We start from the raw sequence: 20638 nt of genomic DNA on the forward strand, positions 1-20638 counted from the left end.
GCAGAAATGGGCAGGTGTTGAATGTGTTCCTGGAGCCATTCTGGAGCCATTCTGGAGACGATGCAGCACTGCGCCTTCCTGGGAAGGAAAGTCTTGCCTCGAGACCCCGCCATTGCCGCTTGCAAAAAGTCTTGTTTGGAAAATGCATGCGATGCCACGCTGCAGTCCGCGCGCGTGCTCCCCTGCCACATTGGGATGCCGTCTGTCAGATACCCTATCGGTCGCGTCTGCCTCTGACCTGTCACTGCCTAGATCAGATCATCTTCAGAACCAGCGTCATACATAGATCATGATAATTAGCGCAGCTAGATGAACTACCAGACCAGCACACCACCAGACAAGGAAAGAAAGAAAGAAAGAAACAAAAAATCTTTCACCCCGGCAAGCAAATGCAGCCAGAGACACCGTCACATGGCAGATGGATTGGCAGACAAGGCTTTTCCCACTGCGCCAATCATGACAAGCCACGGCGTGCGTGCCAACCCGCGTTAAGTGCTTGTTTCTGAGACCAGCCATCTTCTCCACCGACAGCCTTCAAACTCAATTGCTGACACGAACTTTTTGAAGGTCGAACCTGGGATCTGCGAGTAACGGGGACACGGAGATAGATCGTCTGCCGTGCCACCCGGCATTTTCAATGACCAGTTTTCTCGCTCCGGGGCGGCAGCCACCACAGCTGCCCCCGCACGAGATTGGCTGTCTTCATGATTGGCTCGGGATAAGAGGGAGGGGAAAGAGTGCAAAAAGAAAAGAAAAAGACCTCAAAAATCGTCTTGACACTGGGAACCAAATGTTCATGTTGAGTTGCGGCCATCGGGAATCGAACCCGACTCTAATGCTTGGAAGGCATTAATGCTAACCACTACACCATGGCCGCTGATGACTTGTTGAAGTACCTCCATCGGTGTTGGGCATCGTGAGCTCCACAGAATGGGTTTTTGGGTGAAGCATCCCAACGAGCGAACCCTATATAACGTCTGAGGATATTGCCTCGTAGACCTGCGTTTCATAATTTCAGAGTTTGTGAGGATACAGAGAGTTTCATGACATCCCATACCGTCAACAAGCATGTTGCCGAGCACTATAGAAGACACTTAAGGCTATTCTCATACTGTTATATACAACCAATCACCAAGCCCGATTAGCTCAGCTGGTTAGAGCGTCGTACTAATACTAGCAATAGTATCAAGTAATGCGAAGGTCAACAGTTCAATCCTGTTATTGGGCAGTACCTTTTGTCATTTTTATTTTTGCATTTTATTTTCTCTGAATGACACTATACATGATACATCCATCACCTACACTTCTACCAATTCCTATCTTCTTTGCCTCTGATAAATTGGTTTTCCTCACTCTCTCTTCCTCCTCTTCGCCCCTCCAGCATTCCGCAACCTCCACACTGCCCTCGCAACGACAAACCACTGTTTTGATCTCGTCAGCATAAATTGAATCAATAAGAGAAGAAAAAGAACTCACAATAAGAACCAACCCAACCCCAGCAGCAACACCAACAAACCTATCCACCCCCTCCAACACCCTCCCCTCCAGGTTCAGGCCCCTCCCCCTCGTCGCCTTGACCTTGGCCTCGTGCGGCCACTTGGGGCTGTCCAACGTCCCATAATCGGCCGGGTCATCGCTCCCAAACTCAAAGTCGATCCCGTACCCGCCAAGGAGATACGCCCCCGAGGCGCTGTATTCGTAAAAGTTTTGGTGGAGCTCCAGCAGGAAATAAAGCCATTCTACCACCGTGGCCAGCTGGACGAGCGCCTTCCAACCTGGAGTCACGGGGTCGGAGGGTTGGGAGGCATCGACGAGGGAGAGGACGATGCCTGATAGGAGGAGCTGGATGCCTGGGAAGAGGAGGGCTGTCAGGGAGGTGACGTTTGTGGAGTTTAGCAAGGCGTAGGTGAGTGTCCCGAGGAGGATGAGCGTTCCATGCAGGAGGAGGTAAGGGGGGAGAGGGGGGGAGAAATCTTCGTTGAGGGTTTTACGCAGGGAGGAAGAAACCATGGGGGGGGTTCCGGGGGGGAACTCAGGGGATGTTGGCGGGGTGGTGAAGGAGTAGACGTCTTGTTGGTCGTCTTGGAGGTAGTAAGGGTCCTCTGAAAATGATTCGACATCTTCTTCTTCTTCTTCTTCTTCTTCCGGCTCGTCTTCTTCAATGGGAGGAAGGCCGGTGGGTAGGAGCTCGTCGGGGACGGTGGCGAATCGGAAGGGGTCGTCGTTGTCAGTGTTGGAGTCGTCGTCCTTGGGTTTGAGGAGGTTGGGTTTCTTTTCCTCCCCTTGCGTCTGAGGCTTCGGTTTCGGCTCCTCCCCGGGTTTAACATTGGGACTCTTATGCGCGCCTTCTTCCACCACCTTGGGCTTCTTGTCCTCTGCGGCCTCGGGCTTCTTCTGCTGGCCCTCTTCAAATTTCACCCGCCTCCCCTTGGAGTTGTTTCCCGTTTGGGACCCCACTGACGAGCGACGGTGAATTGGGCTTGTCGGGGCAGTCGGGCTTGTAGTGGCCGGGTTGGAAGGGACCGGGATCCCGGAGGGCTTGTCTTCTGCTGAACTCATGGTGAACAAGGATCCAGTTGTTGCAAGTAGGTGAGGATCCGATGAATTGTGTACAGCTGATCAAATCGATCACACCAAGGGGGGCAGCACTGGTTTAAAAAGGTAGGGACAGGAATCTGAGGCCGGATGCGGCATGAAAGCATGGTGTTGATGTCATGAACAAAGGGGTGTCAACATTTGCGGATGTCAATGACGTGAATAAATTCTCGCAAGTGAAAAGGAGAATTGCATTGTTCGATTTGATCCGGTCTGCAATCTGTGACTTGGATGAATGTTCTAGTACAATTGATGCAGGGCAGAATGAATTTGTTTGGGTGGCCCATGGAAGGGAAGGAACTTCATTGCGAGCCCTGGTTGTGTCCGAAACAAGGAGAAGAAGCACACCATGCATTGTTGGTTTTTGCTGATACGGGAAAGCTGTTACAGGATCACAAGTTCATATACATACAGGAAAACACAGAGCTATTGAAAAAAAAAGAAATACTTATTACCTTCTTATTAAGAATTGACTAATTGTAAAAGTCGTGATCGGAACATTACCTTACGCCCCAATGGATAGAGATTCAGCAGATGCTTACTAGACACTAAAAAGCAGTGAGGTTCCTACCTGGATATCTACCACGCCCTTACCAGTACGGGTCGGCCTGCGGGCAGCAAGGTGGACATGATTCTGCAAAGTGCAGTGAAACCACCTATACCTCTTGGATCTCATGCTGATATCAATGTAGATTGTCTCGAGTTTAGGGCACGTATCACCATCCCAAAGCCACTGAATCTAGCGGCAGACGACAGCATCGTCCATCTCCGGCTTCCAGTAGATGGCTACAGAGGTGATGTTGGCCAGATAGCCGGTGGCAGGCAAGTCTGGAACAAGAAGAGGGTACCGGCGCCGCCAGTGACCAACACTGTCCACGGTTTCAAAAGTAAGTTGAGTGAATGGTTCAGGAACTTCTGGCTGTTCGGGCTCAGAAGTATCCATGTCTTCAGCGTCGGTGGGTGGCTCGGAAATATCTATAGCGTGGATGGGTGATATGACCAGCATATCTTGAGATGCATCAAACAGAGGGAATGGGCCACGATTTCCAGATTCAAGATCCTTCTTGTGGAGGCGCACTGCAGTCCTGTTAGCTTCGTAGCAGGAGCTGGCAATAGCTGAAACACGAGGCCAGGATTGAGTGAAGCTGAGAGGGGAGGGGTTCAGACTTAGCAACGACTGACCAAATGCTGCCAAGTTCGGGACTGGACCGTAGATGGGTCTGAGTTGGCCGAAGGAATGATGCCCCGAGTTCATGGTGAGGAAGTGAGTATTGGGCTCGGAGAGAGCCAACTCCCAGATCACCTATTGAATTTCAGTAGGAAGCCGCGTGAATTGGGGGAACGAGGCCATCTTGTTGATAAAAGTGCTGGTTCTGTTAGTATAGGTGGTGGCGGTGGTGGTGGTGGTGGTGGTGGTGATGTTGCTGTTCTTGTTATGAAGGTGATGATGATAATGATAATGATGATAATGATGATGATGATATTGATGATGATGGTCTGGAATTCAAATGAGGGAGACTCATGGTTAAATATCGCATGAGAAGCAGCACATGTTGTGTTGTGATTAAACCAGTTGTCTTGGTTACAGAACTCGACAAGGCCTGTTTCTTTCTCCATTGTGTTGAACTAGTCCGCGACAATGGCATGGTCTTGCATAGATTTATAGTGTCCAAAGAACAATTCTGAGAGCTAGGTATGTCACTGATGGCCGATGCTCCCGAGGAGTTGCAATTTGGGAGAACGCATCAGCGAAATCGGACATTTTTCACTTATCAACAGGATCCACTGGAATACGCCATGGTCTAACCTGTTTCCGACAAGTGCTGCTTCTAGCTCCATGAATGATCCGGGAATAACGCACATTGCAAGGTACTCCGGGCCGAGCACCATCATGACAAAGCAGCCGACACTACGGGAAAACTTTGCAACGCACTTGTATGCTTCAACCTCTTGTAACTTGGACCCAGCGACTATGAAAACACTCCCGATTTGTCAGGACATTGCGTCAACTCGGCCCTCGGTGTTGATCGCGTAAATTGACTCAATATACCTAGGGAAGGTTCCTTGTTGTCGGCCATGCCTATCTGTCGGATCACGGTCGGGTCTGGGGCAAACGGTTTGACTCTATTCCCGGCCGGGGTGCGCCGTTATGGAACCAACGACTTCCTGCCGAGACGGCCCCACAGAGACCAAGGATTGAAAGTCGGTGACTGATGAAGTCGATGACTGATAAAAAAGCTAAGAAAAAATTAGGACCGACCAAATCCCGACGCCCTTTGCACGACATATATGCCCAAGCAGCTTTCCGTTGACTGTTCCTACATTGCAGCTTGTGTTACCTTTCGACCAAAACAATAAATAGGGGTTCAAGGGGTATCTTAACAGCAACACCAACCTTGGCAACCGGAAGATAACGAAAGAAACCGGAAAACGGCATCCTATCCTCACAAAAACCCAACAGCGACGACGTTAACACCACAGCCATGGCGACAGACCTCGAAACAGGGCCACCACCCCCCGTCGCCGGACCAGAAAGAGACATTGACACAGATTCCTCCTCACCATCCTCAAAATCACCACCAGTAAAGCCAACAAGAGAAAAGACGGATGGCGCCTCGACGACAGACACAGACTCGGACTCGGACGAAGACGTCGCCCCCCAACCTCTAGAAACAGGAGGCGTCATATCACGAACCATCAGCCGCCTGACCCGCCAAAGCACAAACTACGACCCCGGCCCTCCCCCCGATGGCGGCGTCAAAGCCTGGACTGCCGTGTTCTGTGCCCACCTCGTCATCACCAACACCTGGGGCATCATCAACTCCTTTGGCGTCTTCCAACCCTACTACACCACCACCCTCTCCCGCCCTCCATCCGACATATCCTGGGTTGGGTCAGTGCAAATCTTCCTGCTCTTCTTCATCGGCGCCATCACCGGCCGCCTCACAGACGCAGGTTTCTTCCGGCACATCTTCGCCCTGGGAACGGTGCTACTCCTGCTGGGGACGTTTACCGTTTCCGCTGCGAGCACGTACAGCCAGGTCTTTCTCAGCCAGGGGATATGCATGGGCCTGGGGATGGGGTGTCTGTTCTGCCCGAGCATCTCGACGGTGAGCACGTACTTTGAAAAGAGGCGGGCGATTGCGCTGGCGGTTGCGGCCTGTGGCAGTGCGACGGGTGGGTTGATCTTTCCCAGCATGGTGCGCGAGCTGCTGCCCAAGGTTGGGTTTGGGTGGACGATGAGGAGCATTGGGTTTATCCAGCTTTTGACCTTGGGGGTGGGCTGTGTGTTTTTGAAGCCGAGGATCAAGCCGAGGAAGTCGGGGCCGTTGATTGATTTGGCGGCTTGGAAGGAGGGGGAGTATGTCATGTATGCGTTGGGGGCTTTTACTGTGAGTTTTGATTGAAAACGCCCCTTGGGGATAGCACAAGACGATGGAGGAGAGCTGACATCAGACAAGTGCTTTATTGGGTTGTACTTTCCGTTCTATTACGTGGCGTCGTTTAGCAGGGACATCATTGGGCTGGACTTCACCGAGAGCTTGAATTTGTTGCTGGTGATGAACGGCGTGGGAGTGATCGGGAGACTAGGCCCGAACGCCGTTGCCGACCGAGTTGGACCTCTCAAGGTGTTTGTTCCTGTGGCGGGACTCTGCGGCGTTTGTGTCATCTGCTGGATGGCTGTGAAAGATGTGGCGGGCCTCTATGTGTGGTCTTGCTTCTACGGGATGGTCGCCGGTGGTATTCAGAGTCTGTTCCCGGCCGGACTGAGCAGTCTCAACACCGACGTGCGGAAAGCCGGTGTGAGGATCGGGATGGTGTTTACGACGGTCAGTTTTGCAACCCTGGCAGGCCCGCCAATTGCCGGTGCCATCATCACAGCTTGTGATGGGGACTACTGGGGTGCGCAGGTTTTTGCCGGGACAACGTTGCTCATTGGAATGGTGCTTGTCGCGGCCTCCTTTGTCATCAAGAGCAAGAAGATGATGGCTGAAACTGGGGCAACATCCATATGGAGCGTCAAGGCATGAGTGAGAGGCAAAACACGGGCGGGCAGGCAATGCGCCTACCTTTGCTCACATGTATTTACAAACCATGATCTATGTAACCGCATGTTGACGCCGCTGCCAGGGGCTTTCCTTCCCCATATCTACCGAAAAGAGCAAGGCATCATGTGGCGAACTTTGCCCACTGTCAGTTCTATTCCGTCGCTTGATGCCGCGGCTGTCAAGGTCAAGTTGCTCGCCCAGTGCGACGTGAACACTACTATTCCACGAATCAGAAACAACCCCTGTAGCGCGCCTATGTCGATGCTGGGATCAGCTTCTGAACTTGTACAAATCCGGCAAGTCGTCCAAGAAAGTGCCATAAGCGAGTTTGGCACCCACGTACCTGGTTCACTCAAAGTTGAGATGGTTCCGTTCTTACCTGATCGAGCATGTGAGGTTGTATTGGTGCGACACTTGTGGAGGATAGAGTCGGACTCGGACCGACAAGTATCCTGCAAACTGGAGTCTGCGAGAGAGCCTCAAGTCTCCGGAAAGATCACGGTAAATCGGTAAATGGAAAGGTCGGCAGAGCTGAAAGGTGAGGCTTTGTTTGAAACATTAAAGCAGACCAAGCTTTGCCTTGAATCACTTCTCTGCCGTCCGAATCTCTTGTCACCAGCGGAGACACGGGTTGCAACAGCACGGACATAGGAAGTAATCAGGACCACAGTCCACATGTTCACCGTTCGCTCATAGATATGGTTGATGCAATGAAGTAGTCCATCGCGCAAAGGCTCCTCTACCCGGAACTCTGCGCAAGCCAAGCCGAGGCCAAGCCCACAGAAGATTCGGTCGGTGGATTTCCGGGACTAACACCATGTCGCCAAGGTCCTCCGATAGGCGCGGCTACCACAACAGCACGCGCCGGCGTACTTGTTCCATTAGGAAGTATTCGGAGTGTACTCCGTTCAACGACAATCGAAGCATATAATGGACAAGGCGTCCCTTTGAGGCTTCGTTATCCTGTGTCTACTGCCTTGTCCGTCTTTCAGTACAGCCTTGTTGAGCAGCAATCATGCAGACTCTCGCCTTTGTTCTCGCTATCGCCCCGGCGACTGTCCTTGCCCAGTCCCCTCTCTGGGGCCAGTGTATGTGACAGCCTTCCTCAAACAATTTCTGCTCGACCAACTAACTTGTCTTGTTTCCAACAGGCGGCGGTCAGGGCTGGACGGGTCCCACTACCTGCGTTTCTGGCTCAGTCTGCCAGAAGACCAAGTAAGTAACATCTCTCACAACCAGAGAGTTGCTCCCTTCCCCGCAGGCCATCGCTGACAAGTTTCTCTCCCAGCGACTGGTACTCCCAGTGTGTGCCCGGATCCGGAGGAGGCAACCCTGCTCCCACCACACCCACCACTCCTACTCCTACCAACGGCGGCGGCGGTGGCGGTGGAAATAGCTTGCACGAAAAGTTCAAGGCCAAGGGGAAGCTCTTCTTCGGAACCGAGATCGACCATTACCACCTGAACAACAACCCGTTGACCACGATCGTCAAGAACACCTTTGGTCAAATCACCCACGAGAACAGCATGAAGTGGGATGCTATTGAACGTGAGTGTCCTTTTTTTTCTTTCTTTTTTTCTCTGGAAAAGCTGGCTCAAGCTAACTTGTCCATCACAGCGAGCCGCAATCAGTTCAGCTTCTCCAACGCCGACGCTGTCGTCAACTTTGCTACCGCCAACGGGAAGCTCATCCGTGGCCACACTCTCCTCTGGCACTCTCAGTTGCCACAGTGGGTGCAGAACATCAACGACCGCAACACGCTGACGCAGGTCATCCAAAACCATGTCACCACCATGGTCACCCGCTACAAGGGCAAGATCGCCCACTGGGACGTCGTCAACGAGATCTTTGCCGAAGACGGCTCCCTCCGCAACAGCGTCTTCAGCCGCGTTCTCGGCGAGGACTTTGTCGGCATCGCCTTCCGCGCCGCCCGTGCCGCCGATCCCGCCGCCAAGCTCTACATCAACGACTACAACCTCGACAATGCCAACTACGCCAAGGTCACCCGTGGCATGGTCGAAAAGGTCAACAAGTGGGTCGCCCAGGGCATTCCCATCGACGGCATCGGCTCCCAGGCTCACTTGGCTGCCCCCGGCGGATGGAACCCTGCCTCCGGTGTCCCCGCTGCCCTGAGGGCTCTCGCTGCGGCCAACGTCAAGGAGATTGCCGTCACCGAGCTCGACATTGCCGGTGCCTCAGCCAACGATTACCTCACCGTCATGAACGCCTGTCTCCAAATCCCCAAGTGCGTTGGCATTACCGTCTGGGGTGTTTCGGACAAGGACAGCTGGAGGTCCAGTGACAACCCGCTCCTCTTTGACCGCAACTACCAGCCAAAGGCGGCATACAATGCCTTGATGAACGCCTTGTAAGGGACGTGTGGTATTCATTCGAGTTGTGGATTTCGGGGGCAACATACGATGGCGATGGGATTGAACAGTGTGTGTATATATGGAAAGCTTCGAGGCACCTCGTTTTAGAAGCGTAGGTACCTAGACTTCAATCTGATCGTTTCTACGGTTCGTCGTTGTGTCATGTGAAATGTGTCTGATGTGCACATGTGCAGTTAAATTACCTAGGTCGACACCCAGTCACGGTTTTTTGAGTCACCAATCGTTGGGAGTGCATCATGTCTTTCCAACCAACATCACACTTTGACCCAGGTCTCAACCTCTTCAGAACGGAAGCAATGGCAGCACACCTACCACCCAGGGAACCTGTCCTCCCAGACCCCGGGAAATGAAACATTCTCATTACCAGCGCCCTTCCATACGTCAACAATGTGCCGCACTTCGATCCTTTCAGCCGACACGTTTGCGCGGTACAGCAGAGCGCGCGGCTTCAACTCACTTTACATTGGTGGTGAGCTTGACTTCTCGGTCTGGTGCCCGTACCCGTTTGCTGACTCGCTCCATAATCAGGTACCGACGAATACGGAACCATCACCAAGGCCTGAGCCCTAGTTGAGAACTGCACCCCGCAAGAGCTCTGCGACAGATACTACGCGATTCACGCTGCAGTCTACAAGTGGTTCAACATCAGCTTCGACATCTTTGGTCGCACCACAACACCGCTGCAAACGGAAATCACCCAAGATATCTTCCTGAAGCTCAAGGACAATGGTTTTCTCGAGGAACGCATGACAACCCAGCTCTGCTGTGAGCAGCACCATTCGTTTCTCGCTGATCGCATCGTGAAGGCGAGTGTCCTGATTGTGGCTATGTCAATGTTCGTGGAGACCAGTGCGACCTATGCGGTAAACTTCTCGAGTTCCTGGAGCTTATTCGCCCGCGCTGCAAGGTGGACGGTTCTGTACCAATTACCAAAGAGACCAAGCATATCTTCTTGGAGCTGGATAAGCTCCAGCCAGAGGTGGAGGCTTTCTTCCAGGAGTCAGCTGCTAAAGGCGAGTGGTCTAGCAATGGAACATCAATCACAGCAGCGTGGCTCAAGGAAGGACTACAGTCGCGAAGCATTACGAGGGACCTCAAATGGGGCACTCCGATGCCCACGAGTTTGGAAGGCTATGAAGAGAAGCTTATCTACTCGTGGTTTGATACTTGGCAAGTTGAAATCCTGTTCCGCTGTTGACTCTGGAAAATTGTGCTCCTTGCTAACTGACGACAGCATCGGTTACGTATCGATCACAGCCAATTACACCGACCAATGGGAGAAGTGGTGGCGCAGCCGAGACGACGTGCAGCTCTACCAATTCATGGGCAAAGACAACGTTGTCTACCACAGCATCATCTTTCCCGCCACCAAAATCGGAACGCATGAACCCTGGACAAAGCTCCATCACCTCTCCACCACCGATTACCTCACCTACGAAGGCGGGAAATTCTCCAAGTCTCGAGGAATTGGCGTCTTTGGTGATTCTGCCAGAGAAACCGAGGTGCCCTCAGACATTTGGCGGTTTTATCTCCTCTACTGCAGGCCCGAGACTGGCGACAGCGAGTTCACCTGGGACGGCTTCATCAGCGCCAACAACAATCTCCTCCTCAAGAACCTAGGCAACTTTGTTAGCCGTGTCGTCAAGTTTATCAACTCGCGTCATTTCAACAATGTGGTGCCTGACTGGACACAATATGGCGAGTCTTTCTTCGATGCATTCAAAGCAGATATCAACCAGCTACTGGCACAATACATCCAAGAGCTTGACGGGGTTAAGCTCCGTGCCGGACTGTTGACAGTGCTCCAGATTTCTCAACGTGGAAATGGCTTCCTCCAGGCGAGTAAACTTGACAACAGTCTGTACGAGACCCAACCTGCCAAATGCGCCGCCGTCATCGGTCTTGCAATCAATCTGGTCCACCTGTTGGCCTCTCTCATTTCCCCTTACATGCCCACCACAGCCGCAGCTATCAACTCACAGCTTCGTGCCAACGCACTGCCTATTCTCGAGGAATGACTGCCGATTCCATCAGACCGGGACATGAGATCAGTTTGTCACAGCATCTCTTCTCCCGAATCAAACCCGAGAAAGCAGAGCAGTGGCGACAGAAATATAGCAGCGAGGAGGCCAAGAAGCTGAAAGAGGAGGAGGCCGCATTGAAGGCGAATAATGCTTCGAAAAAGAAGAAGGGGGTGCTACTAAAAAAGCGGGAGGTGCCTCTGCTGTCCAGCCTTCCATGACAGAGGATGTGTTGCAAGTACAGTTTCGACAGAGGCAGCTTTGGATGGCCTGAAACTGAACTGAAGCTTTCTTCTTGGCGTTGGATAGAATGTAGGTTGTCAAACACATCTTAGACGGAATCACATAGTGAAAATGATTCATAGTCAAAAGTGAGGAGAAAGGTCACGGGCGTATCCTGTTGTTTTTGCTGAGTTTGGATTCCAGGCAGTTCACTTGAGCATGTAATTGGACTCGTGATGGTGTCTGACCAAAATAAAGTCATCCAAAAGGGCGTTCTAAGACAACCCAAGTATTGTGTCCGTGACATGCCATTCAATCCTACCTTGCCCTATTTTCTGTCCCTCCACAGTATCTTGGGCGAAGCAAGACCAGCACTGTATCATCGCAGTCTTTGATGAGTCTTGCTCTCCTCATTGTCAATACTGTTATACTGAATTGCCCCCTCGGGTGGCCGCAACCCCCGTGCCTCCGAACGCTCTCCCAGGTACTCTTCCGGACTCAAACCTTCGGCGTCGGCTTTCAAGTTGGCAAACTCCTCGAGGGCCGCGCAGTACGGCAGCGGCTCCTCTCGGTCCCCAGCGTCAGGATCCCAGTCCTCAAACCACTCCCAAGGGTCATCCCCGTATGCCACCCGGCCGTCGCGAGATATGAAACTCCACCGTTCCGTTTTATGACCACGAACCGTTCCTCCCTCAGGGACCGGGAAAGCAAATACCAAACCATGGATTTTGTGGCCGGGGACGTGAAAGTATCGGCCCCATGCCCATCTTGGCGCAGTGCTCCGGCGGTGTTCGACGCTGTCATCCTCCGAGCTTCTCTCGCTCGCGCCGCAGTCGTCTTCGCTTCTCGTGTGTGTGGAGATGAAGACGTGGTTGTAGGGATTGACCGCATCGTGTACCCGCCGGTCATCGTCGTTGACAGGTGCTTGACCTCGCAAATATCGGAGCAGAGCACCTTCCGTGACAAACTCTGTCCTAAGCAAGCCATTGCCAGACCTTGACGATTCGGGGTTCAGTAGGGCTTCGTCCCCGACCTCTGAGACACCATCACCAGTGTCATCGTAGACGTCCCCCAACAGAGAGGTTTCGCCATACGCCACCTCTTCATTCCGAACTATCTGTATAGACTCTAACTGGAGCCCCTGGATTTGAGCCATGTCTCGTATCTGTTGTGAAGAGACAGGGATGTTATCGAGGCAGAGATGGCGCAGCGAGGTGGCGTTAGCCTTGATGAGTTGCGGCAAGGGGTCTGGTGAGGGAATCATGGAAGACAGGCTCAAGGACCGCAGAGCGAATTGACCGTTGCCGAGCCACTTGAGCATGGTGCCTCCAAGAGTCCAGGCTTGAGAATAGTGTTCGACTGACGTTGAGTCGACGTCCATGCTAAGCTTGAACTGACGTAGGCTTGGCGCTGCATTCAACAGTGCCGTTTCTAGTCCCGCCAACGCATCGCCGGGAAAACCCCTCCTCATCCACTCCATCATGATTATCTCGAGTGATTCCAGGCCTTTGAATGCCGAGTCCGGGAACGGGCGGGAAAAGGTACAGCTGGGGAACTCGTCATACCAGCGCAGGTTTGCCACGGCCGATGCCAGTCTACCCATGACGGGGAGGAGGAAGAGAAAAAGCCCATCATTTGTTTCGGGGTTCTCCTCAGTCTCATTTTGGAGGATTTGAAAGTGACAAGCGTTGATGGGATACTTCAGATCGGGCAAAGTCCTTTGCGAGGTCATGGGACGTGAGACAAAAGTCTGTAGGTTGGGCAGATTGTCGACAGCTGCTTCGAAAATGGGACGGAACGAGGCAATAGTATTTTCCCGCGTAGCGGCAATCGCATCATAGTCAACGCCATCCCGCGAGGGATCTGCGGGGGTGTTGAATAGCCAGAACAGGGATGTAGATGCAGTTTCCATGTGCTGATGTAGACCGTCGAGGACGCCAAGTTCCTTGCCGTCCTCAAGGTATATCTTGGCGATAGTTCTGTTTTTGCTGCTAAAGTCACCGAGGGCGTAGCAAATCTCAAGCCACTCAACTTCCCTCACGTGCTGAACTAGGTGAGGACTGTTGCAAATAGCGAGAAACGCGTCGCGGTCGGCAATGAGTTTGGATATGTAGATGCGGAAGAAAAGCCGGCTGGCGGCGACCGGGGCGAGGGCACGGCAGCTGAGTCTCAGGGCTTGGACGTCGTATTGGTCAAGTCGGTCGCTCCATACAATGGATAGCAGCAACTCGGCCGGCAGCGACAAAATGTACATCTTTTCTGGCGGTGCTGGTTCCCCTCTCACTTGTGTTGACCGCTGCTTTCGTGACTTCATGGTTGGATGATGCGCGACGGTATGGAGGTTTAGTATGCATTTCAGCTGGGGAAAGACGTATGCAGGTATATGTAGGTGCCTCGAGCTTCGGACGAACCCCGGATGAACGCCTATGGACAGGCCTCCAACCCCTGCATTCCATTGCCCAGACATAGTTGGCCGGGCAGGCATATTTGCCCAGGCATACTCACTCACCCCAGGCATATTTGCCCAGACAGACGGAAAAGCACTGTAGATAAAAGTTGCAGCGATCAGTCAAACCAACTAGTTCACATATTTATTGATTTGTACTACAGGCTCTAAATTCTCGTCCACAATAGGGCAAGTCCTGGAGCTGTCTACCTAGGTACCTGGCAATTTAATCTAGGTACTAAAGCGGAGGGCGGATCGCATCCTCACAGGTCCAACACGCCCCCCCTATGCAAGACGCATCGAATTTGGCCTTTTGAGGATACGGGCACACTACCCTAGCCTCAGTCGTGCCATCCAACCTAGTCACATTCACGGGCGAAGCCTCAGGAGCAATGCCCTGCTCGACCCAAGCCCGCAGTTGTCCCAACAGCTCGAGGGGGTTTCCACTCGGGCCGCCAAAGCAATGCTCAAGACCAGGGACTTCGTAATGTCGGTAGAACTCCTTTGTCTCCGACACAATGGCAGACACATCCTGATAATACCGCTCGGTGGCCTTGGGGGACAAGAGCTGATCGATCAGCCCATGCCAGCTGATCAACTTGCCGCCTTGTCTCTTAAACTCAGCCAAGTCTGTGTCGTCTGTCTCGAGCAAAGAACCAAAGTCCTGTTTGGTGGCTTTCACATAGCGATCCAGCTCCCTGTGGGTCATGTTGGAAACATCCGCCGTCGAGCTCTTCTCAACAAACAACTCAAACCAGTCCTTCCCAAGCGGGTTTGCCCTTCCAACACACCCCTCCTCGGTACAATTCGTCGCCACAATCCCAGACCCATTCACAGTCAAATCACTCCCCGGCACAAGCCCATACCACACCTTCCTCCCATCCACCCTCTCCCTCCCATGCCAAGTCTTGTTCACCACCGCCGCCGCCGCCTCCGTGATCGTGATCACCCTCCCTCCCAACTGAGCACACTCAACCTCCCTCCCCACCATCCCAAACGGATCAAACACCCGCAAACACCCCTCCACCTCTTGCACAATCCCATCCACCATCCCATCCAACTCATCACACTGCTTCGTGGCCTCCTCCCCAATAGCATCAACCTCACAACCGAACGGCCACTCCCCCCCCTCATTCATCACCACCTGCGGCCACTGAAACCCGCCCATCGCCTCACTCCAATACACCGCCGGCGCCCCGGCAACAATCCCGTCAAACAAGCCCGGAAACCTCTGCGCAAGTACCATCCCTTGCCTCCCGCCCTGGGAACACCCATTGAAGTAGCTGTATTCCGGCCCCTTTCCGTAAAAAGCCTTGATGATTTCTTTACCTATCAAGCCCATATCACCAAGACTTGCGCTCCCCAGATTGAGGAGGTTATACAAGTTCACATTTCCCTCGCTTAGCAGCGCCCACCGACGGGCGGTGGTGTCGGACCCGAGGCCGGCGTCGGTGGTGATGGTTGCGTAGCCTTCTCCTAGGCCGCCTTGCATACCGGCGTAGGAGAGGTCGAAGCGGCCGGCTTGGTAGCCGCCTCCTCCTACGGCTAGGAGGCGGGAGTTCCAGTGGTTGGTGGGGTTGGTGGTGAGGTTGGATGATGATGAGGCGGCGGGTAGCCAGGTTTCGATGATGATGCTGTCGTTTTGGCCTGGGTGGGTGTAGGTTAGGGTGATGTTGCAGAAGGAGAGGTTGGTGTAGGCGATTGCGGGGGCGGTGAGGCGGTAGATGGCTGGGACGGAGGCAGAGTAGTTGGTTACCGGGGTGGTGGTAAGGGAGAGGAGGGAGGCGGAGACGGGGAGGGGGAGGGAGGAGAAGGTAGTGGGGTTGCAGAGGTGAAGGGACATGGTGGTGGTGAGAGATGTCAAGTTGGTACGGTGGTGAAGTGATGATGAGAGTTGGGAATAGAGGGAGGAGGTTCAATTTATAGACGGGTCATGTAGGCAGGTATCCGCTCACCATGGCGATCGACTGACACGGCAGATCAAAGTTCCGTGTGAATATAACTGCTGAAAGTTCCATGCAAATATGGCTGTGCATCGCCTCCATGTGGCTCGTTATCACATCCAAAAGCAGTTCTACACCACGCGTCGAGGTGAGGTTGATTGAGCATGTTCAGGGAACTCACAGCGCAGGTTCATGTTGTCATTGAAGCATGGAGAGTGATCCTGTCGGGGGGCTGCTAATTCCGAGCAGTCCGAGGCAAATAATACACCGCGGAGAGCGCATAATCCTTCTGGTTTTGGTTTGGTGGGTTCTAGGTTGTAATGCATGTTGGTTCATGGCTCGGCTGTGTAACGCGAGACGGCTTGACAACATTTCCGGCCACCGAGTGGCTCCAGGTGAAGATGACCTCGGGAAGTTCGTCCGTGGCAGACATTGCTGAGCGGCTTTGTCATGGTCCAGGCTGTTGAGGCAATAGGGAGCCTTGGGAATATGTGCTGCCCTTGTCAACTTCTTCGTGACAGCAGCTCACCAGGAGAGGAGACCTAGCAAAACGCTAGCCATGATATATGGGGTGTGCGGCCGGAATAACTTGTCGGACATTATCGACATCCCCGCCAGGAAAAGTGCCCGCCAACAAACCTGTGAATGGCACCCTACAAAGACCCACTCACTGTGCTGCCTAAACCATTAGAGAAAAAGGCACCTAGCCTGTCATAAGAGGACCAAGACCCTGGTTGCTGTTCCTCATTCGCATATCGACACAACAGCAATGGCCCGTCTTCAGGACCTCCCCGTTGAGCTTCTTACAAAGATTGTCGAGGATTTCTGCTGGTGTCGATCACCTCCGCCTCACGCAGATTGCCATTGTCTGACGATACGGTGCGAAGCCCATCTTGGCAGAGAGGAGACTGGCCTCGAGGCTGATTATGAGACGCTTGCCGCACTCTGCCTGACGTCCAGGCTGTTCAACGATCTCGCCACAAAGCACTTGTACCACTACATCCCGGATCTCGACTCGGACGCTCAGTGGTGGCTGCTCCTTCGAACACTGGTTACTCGCCGTGACCTTGGCCAACATGTCCGATCACTAGACATAGTGACCCGGGATTATAAAACGACACCAGATTACCCGGAAGTTGAAAGATATCTGCAGGACCAGGTGAAAGCCTTGCAAGCTCGGCGGGTAGAGGCTGGCGGAAAACTCTCACCATGGGAAGAACGGGAATTCAGCACTGGGGCGAGCAACTATCTAATCAGTCTCTTGACATCTTTGTGTCCCAACGTGGAGAGCATTCGCGCCCGGCTCACCGGGGATTCCTTCAATTTCTGTGGCGCTCAGACGATGTCGATGTTGAAAAAGGTTGCGTTCGAGTGGTACGATACAGAAGGCGGAATCTGTCTTGCTGGTCTCCGAAACCTTCTTCAGGCCGCTCCCAGCATTGAGAGCATGATAATCTCACCCTTCAGTCAGGAGGATGACGACAAGCTTGACTTGACGCTAAACAAACTCACCTATTTGGAACTGAGGCACTCCATGGTGGGGGCTGGAGCTTTGGATTCCATCTACAAGTTGTGCCCAAACCTCGAGATATTCAAGTATGAGACCGGGGACGCCTGCATTGGCTATGAGCAGTTTGCACCCCAGGACCTTCAGCGGGCGACTCTAAACCATGCTCGGAAGCTCAGGATGCTGATGATGAAGGAAGGCCCTGGCAGATGGGAAGAATTGTATGACGAACACCTGCATCCAGGCGTGTACGAAGATGCCTTGGTGGAATTGGATGCTGCACTGAAGGCTCGGGGGATTGAGTGCAGGATAACGCCGTTGGAGGACGAAAGTGTATAGATACCTCGGTAGGACTAAGATCAAAAGTTTGCCAGGTGTCAACCCACTTCGGCCATGGCTGCGTGGGTGTTTAGCTTTGGTGGCTTCGGGGCACAAGTCGGTAGCATTCCATGTCCAAAGTGTTCCTGCAACCCCTCACCTTCAATCTCCTCCTCCAACCTCCCGTCAGCCAGCCGCAACAATGGCCGGCTTCCTGGATCTCCCTCTCGAGCTTGTTACAATGATCGTTGAGCAGCTTTGCAAGGGCAGCAACTTCGACAACCGGTGCACCCATGCCCTCGCTTCTGTTTGCCTGACATGCAGACTTCTCAACAACTTTGGCACAAAACACCTATACCACAATCTCGAGTGTATCCAGACTTTTTGGTCACTGCTCATCCGGACACTTATCAAACGCCCTGATCTTGCACAACATGTTCGCTCCGCTTGGGTACAAGTCCAGTTACCTGTGGACTGCCCGCCTGACGTCAAAACCTACTTTCAAGAGCGAATTTAAAACACCCATCCAGGCCGGGAAACAGAGTATATGTTTAAAAAGAGGCCATATCAGTTCGCAGCTGTCATGCTCGCAAGTCTTTGCCCCAATCTGGAAACCCCTAGAGGACCCGATGCATCTTTGGAGCACATTCCACTTTTGTCTTCCCAACACCCTGACGAGACTGAGGAGGGTTCAATTCTGGCATTGGAGCTTCAACCGAGGCAAATGGGGACCTTAGCGTCTTCTCCTGATTCAAGCAGCACCCAATATTCAAGAAATGCCCCTCTCCGGGGTGTACGATGACGTGGATGGGAGTTTTGAAGGGCGAGTCCTTGACAAATTTACCAACCTAAAAATAGATTTCTGGCCAATGTGTTCACTATGGCCCCTAACCTCCACACTCTCGAGTACACGCCACATTCGGATAATGCGTGTCACGGAAGAAGACACTTTGGGCCGCAGGAATTTCTGGACGCCACACTGAGACATGTCCCAAACCTCAAACACGTGGTCCTTGAAGACGTTGATGAGAGGGCACGAGCCGCGAAAATCCGGGACGAGAGTTAGTTCGACAACCAGATCAACAATCTGAAGGTTGGAATGGAGAAGCTGGGCATTGACTTGACGTTGAGTGAGTCTTGAGTCTTGTGTTGGAGATTGGATTGGGGAAAGTCTATTCAGATCTTTGCATGTATTTAGATTAGACGTCTTGGTCAATACACACAGCCGTGTCTACACCTCTCTCCTCACAAACTCTTCCCCGAAGTCCAAGTGACATCCTTAACGTCCCCAACCCAGGCATAACTCGGATTCTCAGTGTAGCAATAGTCGACCACGCCCACCGGCTCAGGAATCGTCAGCTCTTCGCCTTCCCCGAGCGGCTCGTCGGTGTACTCCCTATGCTCGACCTTTTCGCAAACAATGTTGCTGTTGACGGTGGCGGTCGACACTCCCGAGAAGCGGACCCTAAAGCGAACCCAACATAAGCATCATGGCCAAAAAGAAAAGAAAAAAAAACTCAAAAAAAAAAAACTCACGGATTCTCGGCATCCAACTCCAAACACTCCCACTCAGCCCTCAAACTCAACTCCTTCCTCCCCTCATCCCACCTAAACTGGCATTTGTATGGCCACAACGGCCCCTCGGGCACCTGAGCACCACCATCATACCCCATCTCACACTCCCACCACCCATCCCCGGCAGACTTGCCCTGGTAAACGGGATTAGGGTATCTAAACCCCCTGTTTGTCTGGAGGATAATCTCAAACGATATCGAGCCGTTGTAGGTACTGAAATACGAAAACTGCCATTTGGGACTGTAGATCGAGGAGAGGGTGCACGAGTCTTGGGTGGCAGGGACGGGGTCCTCGATGGAGTACGGCTGGAGGGTGACGACCGTGCCGAGGGTGCCTGTGAGAGAAACGGTCGAGTCGGTCGTGGGGACTGTGCAGAATTTCTTGAGGTGAGTGGGCGAGGAGGGGATGGGCTCGGTGGTGCATGAGAGGGGGAGGGGGAGGGTTCCGGTGGCGGAGATTTGGAGGCTGTTTTGAAAACATCATTGTTAACTACCCAAGGTAGGAATAGAAAAGGAGGGGATAGAAGGGGGAAATACGGCTTAGCTGGGTTGTGATCGTCGCAAAACCAAGTCTGGCTTACGGTCACGCTGTAGGTTGCGGGATCGAGCTGGACTGCTGTGGAGATGCTGTAGCGGCCGATGGTAAAGGATTGGAACTCGGTGCCGGCGCAGAAAATGTTGGTTGCTACGGGGCCCTGGGACATGCAGCTTGCCTCGTAGCCGTTGGCGAGGTTGGTAAGGATGAAGGTTAGACGCTGCTCTTTGACCGAGGTGATCTCGTCGCCGTCTTGGTCGGCCCAGATGACGTGTGAGAGGACCCAGCTGGGGTTTTCGGACTTGGCGAGGCACCCGGGGGTGTCGTGGCCTGTGGGGCCTTCGTTGTATCTGGGGGTGAGGGCGACGGGTTGGAGGAGGGACCCCTTGACGAGGAGGGGGGAGCTGTCTGCTTTGCCGTCGGTGAGGGGGACGGAGGCTGTTCCGGCGGCGGTGAACTTTGTTCTGGGATATATCCACGTCAGTCCTCTCATCTGTCGGTCAAAAATCACCACCACACTCACTCGGGGGTGCGGTCACTGCAAGACCATGTCTGGTTGACCGAAACACTCGCTCTCGTCCCGGAGATCTGGACCGACGCAACCAGGTCCTCGATCTCTTCCTCCGCCGAGCAATTGCCCCCCTGGCAAGTGTACTCAGCTGTCTGGTTCGTCGCCCGGTTCAAAAGCGAAAACGACGCCCCCCCTTCAGTAGCAGTAAGGTCCTCGACAAACCAACTCGGAATAGTAAACGATCTCGACGTGCACCCCTGAGCAGAAATCACCGCTTGCGCCGAAGCCAGCGAGACCCCAAGAGCCGCTGCACCAACAAACCAAAGACGAGCCATCGTCATCACTCCAAGAACAAGACACAATTGACGAGACCACCACAATCCATCATCAGACAAAGAACCCGGGATGGATATATACCCTCCCCGACCCCCTATCTTCCCCGCCACGAACGTGAGGAGAACCAACCCCAAAACCCCGCACGACGGCAATTTATCCCACGAGGTAAAAGGTAGGTACCTACGCAT

At 53.2% G+C, this 20638-nt stretch overlaps 10 protein-coding genes and 2 non-coding genes across 12 annotated transcripts; 7 read left to right on the forward strand and 5 right to left on the reverse strand.

Annotated features, from left to right (window-relative positions):
- Positions 1-805: 805 nt before the first annotated feature.
- On the forward strand, positions 806-877 carry QC764_0082320. Its single transcript has one exon. It is a non-coding gene; the product is annotated as a tRNA-Gly (tRNA).
- Positions 878-1135: 258 nt separating this feature from the next.
- QC764_0082330 lies at positions 1136-1228 on the forward strand. The gene has a single exon. It is a non-coding gene; the product is annotated as a tRNA-Ile (tRNA).
- A 121-nt stretch (positions 1229-1349) lies between these two features.
- QC764_507055 (uncharacterized protein) lies at positions 1350-2559 on the reverse strand (the record flags this gene model as incomplete). Its single annotated transcript, XM_062947963.1, has 2 exons — positions 1350-1421; positions 1477-2559. The coding sequence occupies 2 exons, from the start codon at positions 2557-2559 to the stop codon at positions 1350-1352; spliced, it is 1155 nt and encodes a 384-aa protein (XP_062799318.1).
- A 775-nt stretch (positions 2560-3334) lies between these two features.
- On the reverse strand, positions 3335-3850 carry QC764_507053 (uncharacterized protein; the record flags this gene model as incomplete). The annotated part of the gene is made up of 2 exons (XM_062947962.1): positions 3335-3672; positions 3778-3850. The coding sequence occupies 2 exons, from the start codon at positions 3848-3850 to the stop codon at positions 3335-3337; spliced, it is 411 nt and encodes a 136-aa protein (XP_062799319.1).
- A 694-nt stretch (positions 3851-4544) lies between these two features.
- QC764_0082360 (uncharacterized protein) lies at positions 4545-5068 on the forward strand (the record flags this gene model as incomplete). Its single annotated transcript, XM_062940814.1, has 2 exons — positions 4545-4797; positions 4958-5068. Exons 1-2 carry the CDS (start codon positions 4672-4674, stop codon positions 5066-5068), a joined length of 237 nt encoding a protein of 78 aa, XP_062799320.1. The 5' UTR covers positions 4545-4671.
- Positions 5069-5078: 10 nt separating this feature from the next.
- QC764_507050 (uncharacterized protein) lies at positions 5079-7450 on the forward strand (the record flags this gene model as incomplete). The annotated part of the gene is made up of 2 exons (XM_062947961.1): positions 5079-5987; positions 6057-7450. The coding sequence occupies 2 exons, from the start codon at positions 5079-5081 to the stop codon at positions 6624-6626; spliced, it is 1479 nt and encodes a 492-aa protein (XP_062799321.1). The 3' UTR covers positions 6627-7450.
- A 167-nt stretch (positions 7451-7617) lies between these two features.
- XYL6 (Endo-1,4-beta-xylanase 6) lies at positions 7618-9058 on the forward strand. Its single transcript, XM_062940815.1, has 4 exons — positions 7618-7732; positions 7796-7859; positions 7933-8192; positions 8262-9058. Exons 1-4 carry the CDS (start codon positions 7660-7662, stop codon positions 9014-9016), a joined length of 1152 nt encoding a protein of 383 aa, XP_062799322.1. The 5' UTR covers positions 7618-7659; the 3' UTR covers positions 9017-9058.
- A 366-nt stretch (positions 9059-9424) lies between these two features.
- On the forward strand, positions 9425-11055 carry QC764_507035 (uncharacterized protein; the record flags this gene model as incomplete). Its single annotated transcript, XM_062947960.1, has 4 exons — positions 9425-9506; positions 9608-9802; positions 9844-10195; positions 10272-11055. The coding sequence occupies 4 exons, from the start codon at positions 9425-9427 to the stop codon at positions 11053-11055; spliced, it is 1413 nt and encodes a 470-aa protein (XP_062799323.1).
- Positions 11056-11659: 604 nt separating this feature from the next.
- QC764_507030 (uncharacterized protein) lies at positions 11660-13765 on the reverse strand (the record flags this gene model as incomplete). Its single annotated transcript, XM_062947959.1, has 1 exon — positions 11660-13765. One exon carries the CDS (start codon positions 13763-13765, stop codon positions 11660-11662), a length of 2106 nt encoding a protein of 701 aa, XP_062799324.1.
- Positions 13766-13964: 199 nt separating this feature from the next.
- On the reverse strand, positions 13965-15569 carry QC764_507020 (uncharacterized protein; the record flags this gene model as incomplete). Its single annotated transcript, XM_062947958.1, has 1 exon — positions 13965-15569. One exon carries the CDS (start codon positions 15567-15569, stop codon positions 13965-13967), a length of 1605 nt encoding a protein of 534 aa, XP_062799325.1.
- An 869-nt stretch (positions 15570-16438) lies between these two features.
- On the forward strand, positions 16439-17515 carry QC764_507015 (uncharacterized protein; the record flags this gene model as incomplete). The annotated part of the gene is made up of 1 exon (XM_062947957.1): positions 16439-17515. The coding sequence occupies one exon, from the start codon at positions 16439-16441 to the stop codon at positions 17513-17515; it is 1077 nt and encodes a 358-aa protein (XP_062799326.1).
- Positions 17516-18653: 1138 nt separating this feature from the next.
- On the reverse strand, positions 18654-20638 carry QC764_507010 (uncharacterized protein; the record flags this gene model as incomplete). The annotated part of the gene is made up of 4 exons (XM_062947956.1): positions 18654-18959; positions 19031-19534; positions 19606-20067; positions 20127-20638. 4 exons carry the CDS (start codon positions 20636-20638, stop codon positions 18740-18742), a joined length of 1698 nt encoding a protein of 565 aa, XP_062799327.1. The 3' UTR covers positions 18654-18739.

Source organism: Podospora pseudoanserina, chromosome 5, assembly GCF_035222485.1.
Source record: "Podospora pseudoanserina strain CBS 124.78 chromosome 5, whole genome shotgun sequence".
NCBI classification, from domain to species: domain Eukaryota; kingdom Fungi; phylum Ascomycota; class Sordariomycetes; order Sordariales; family Podosporaceae; genus Podospora; species Podospora pseudoanserina.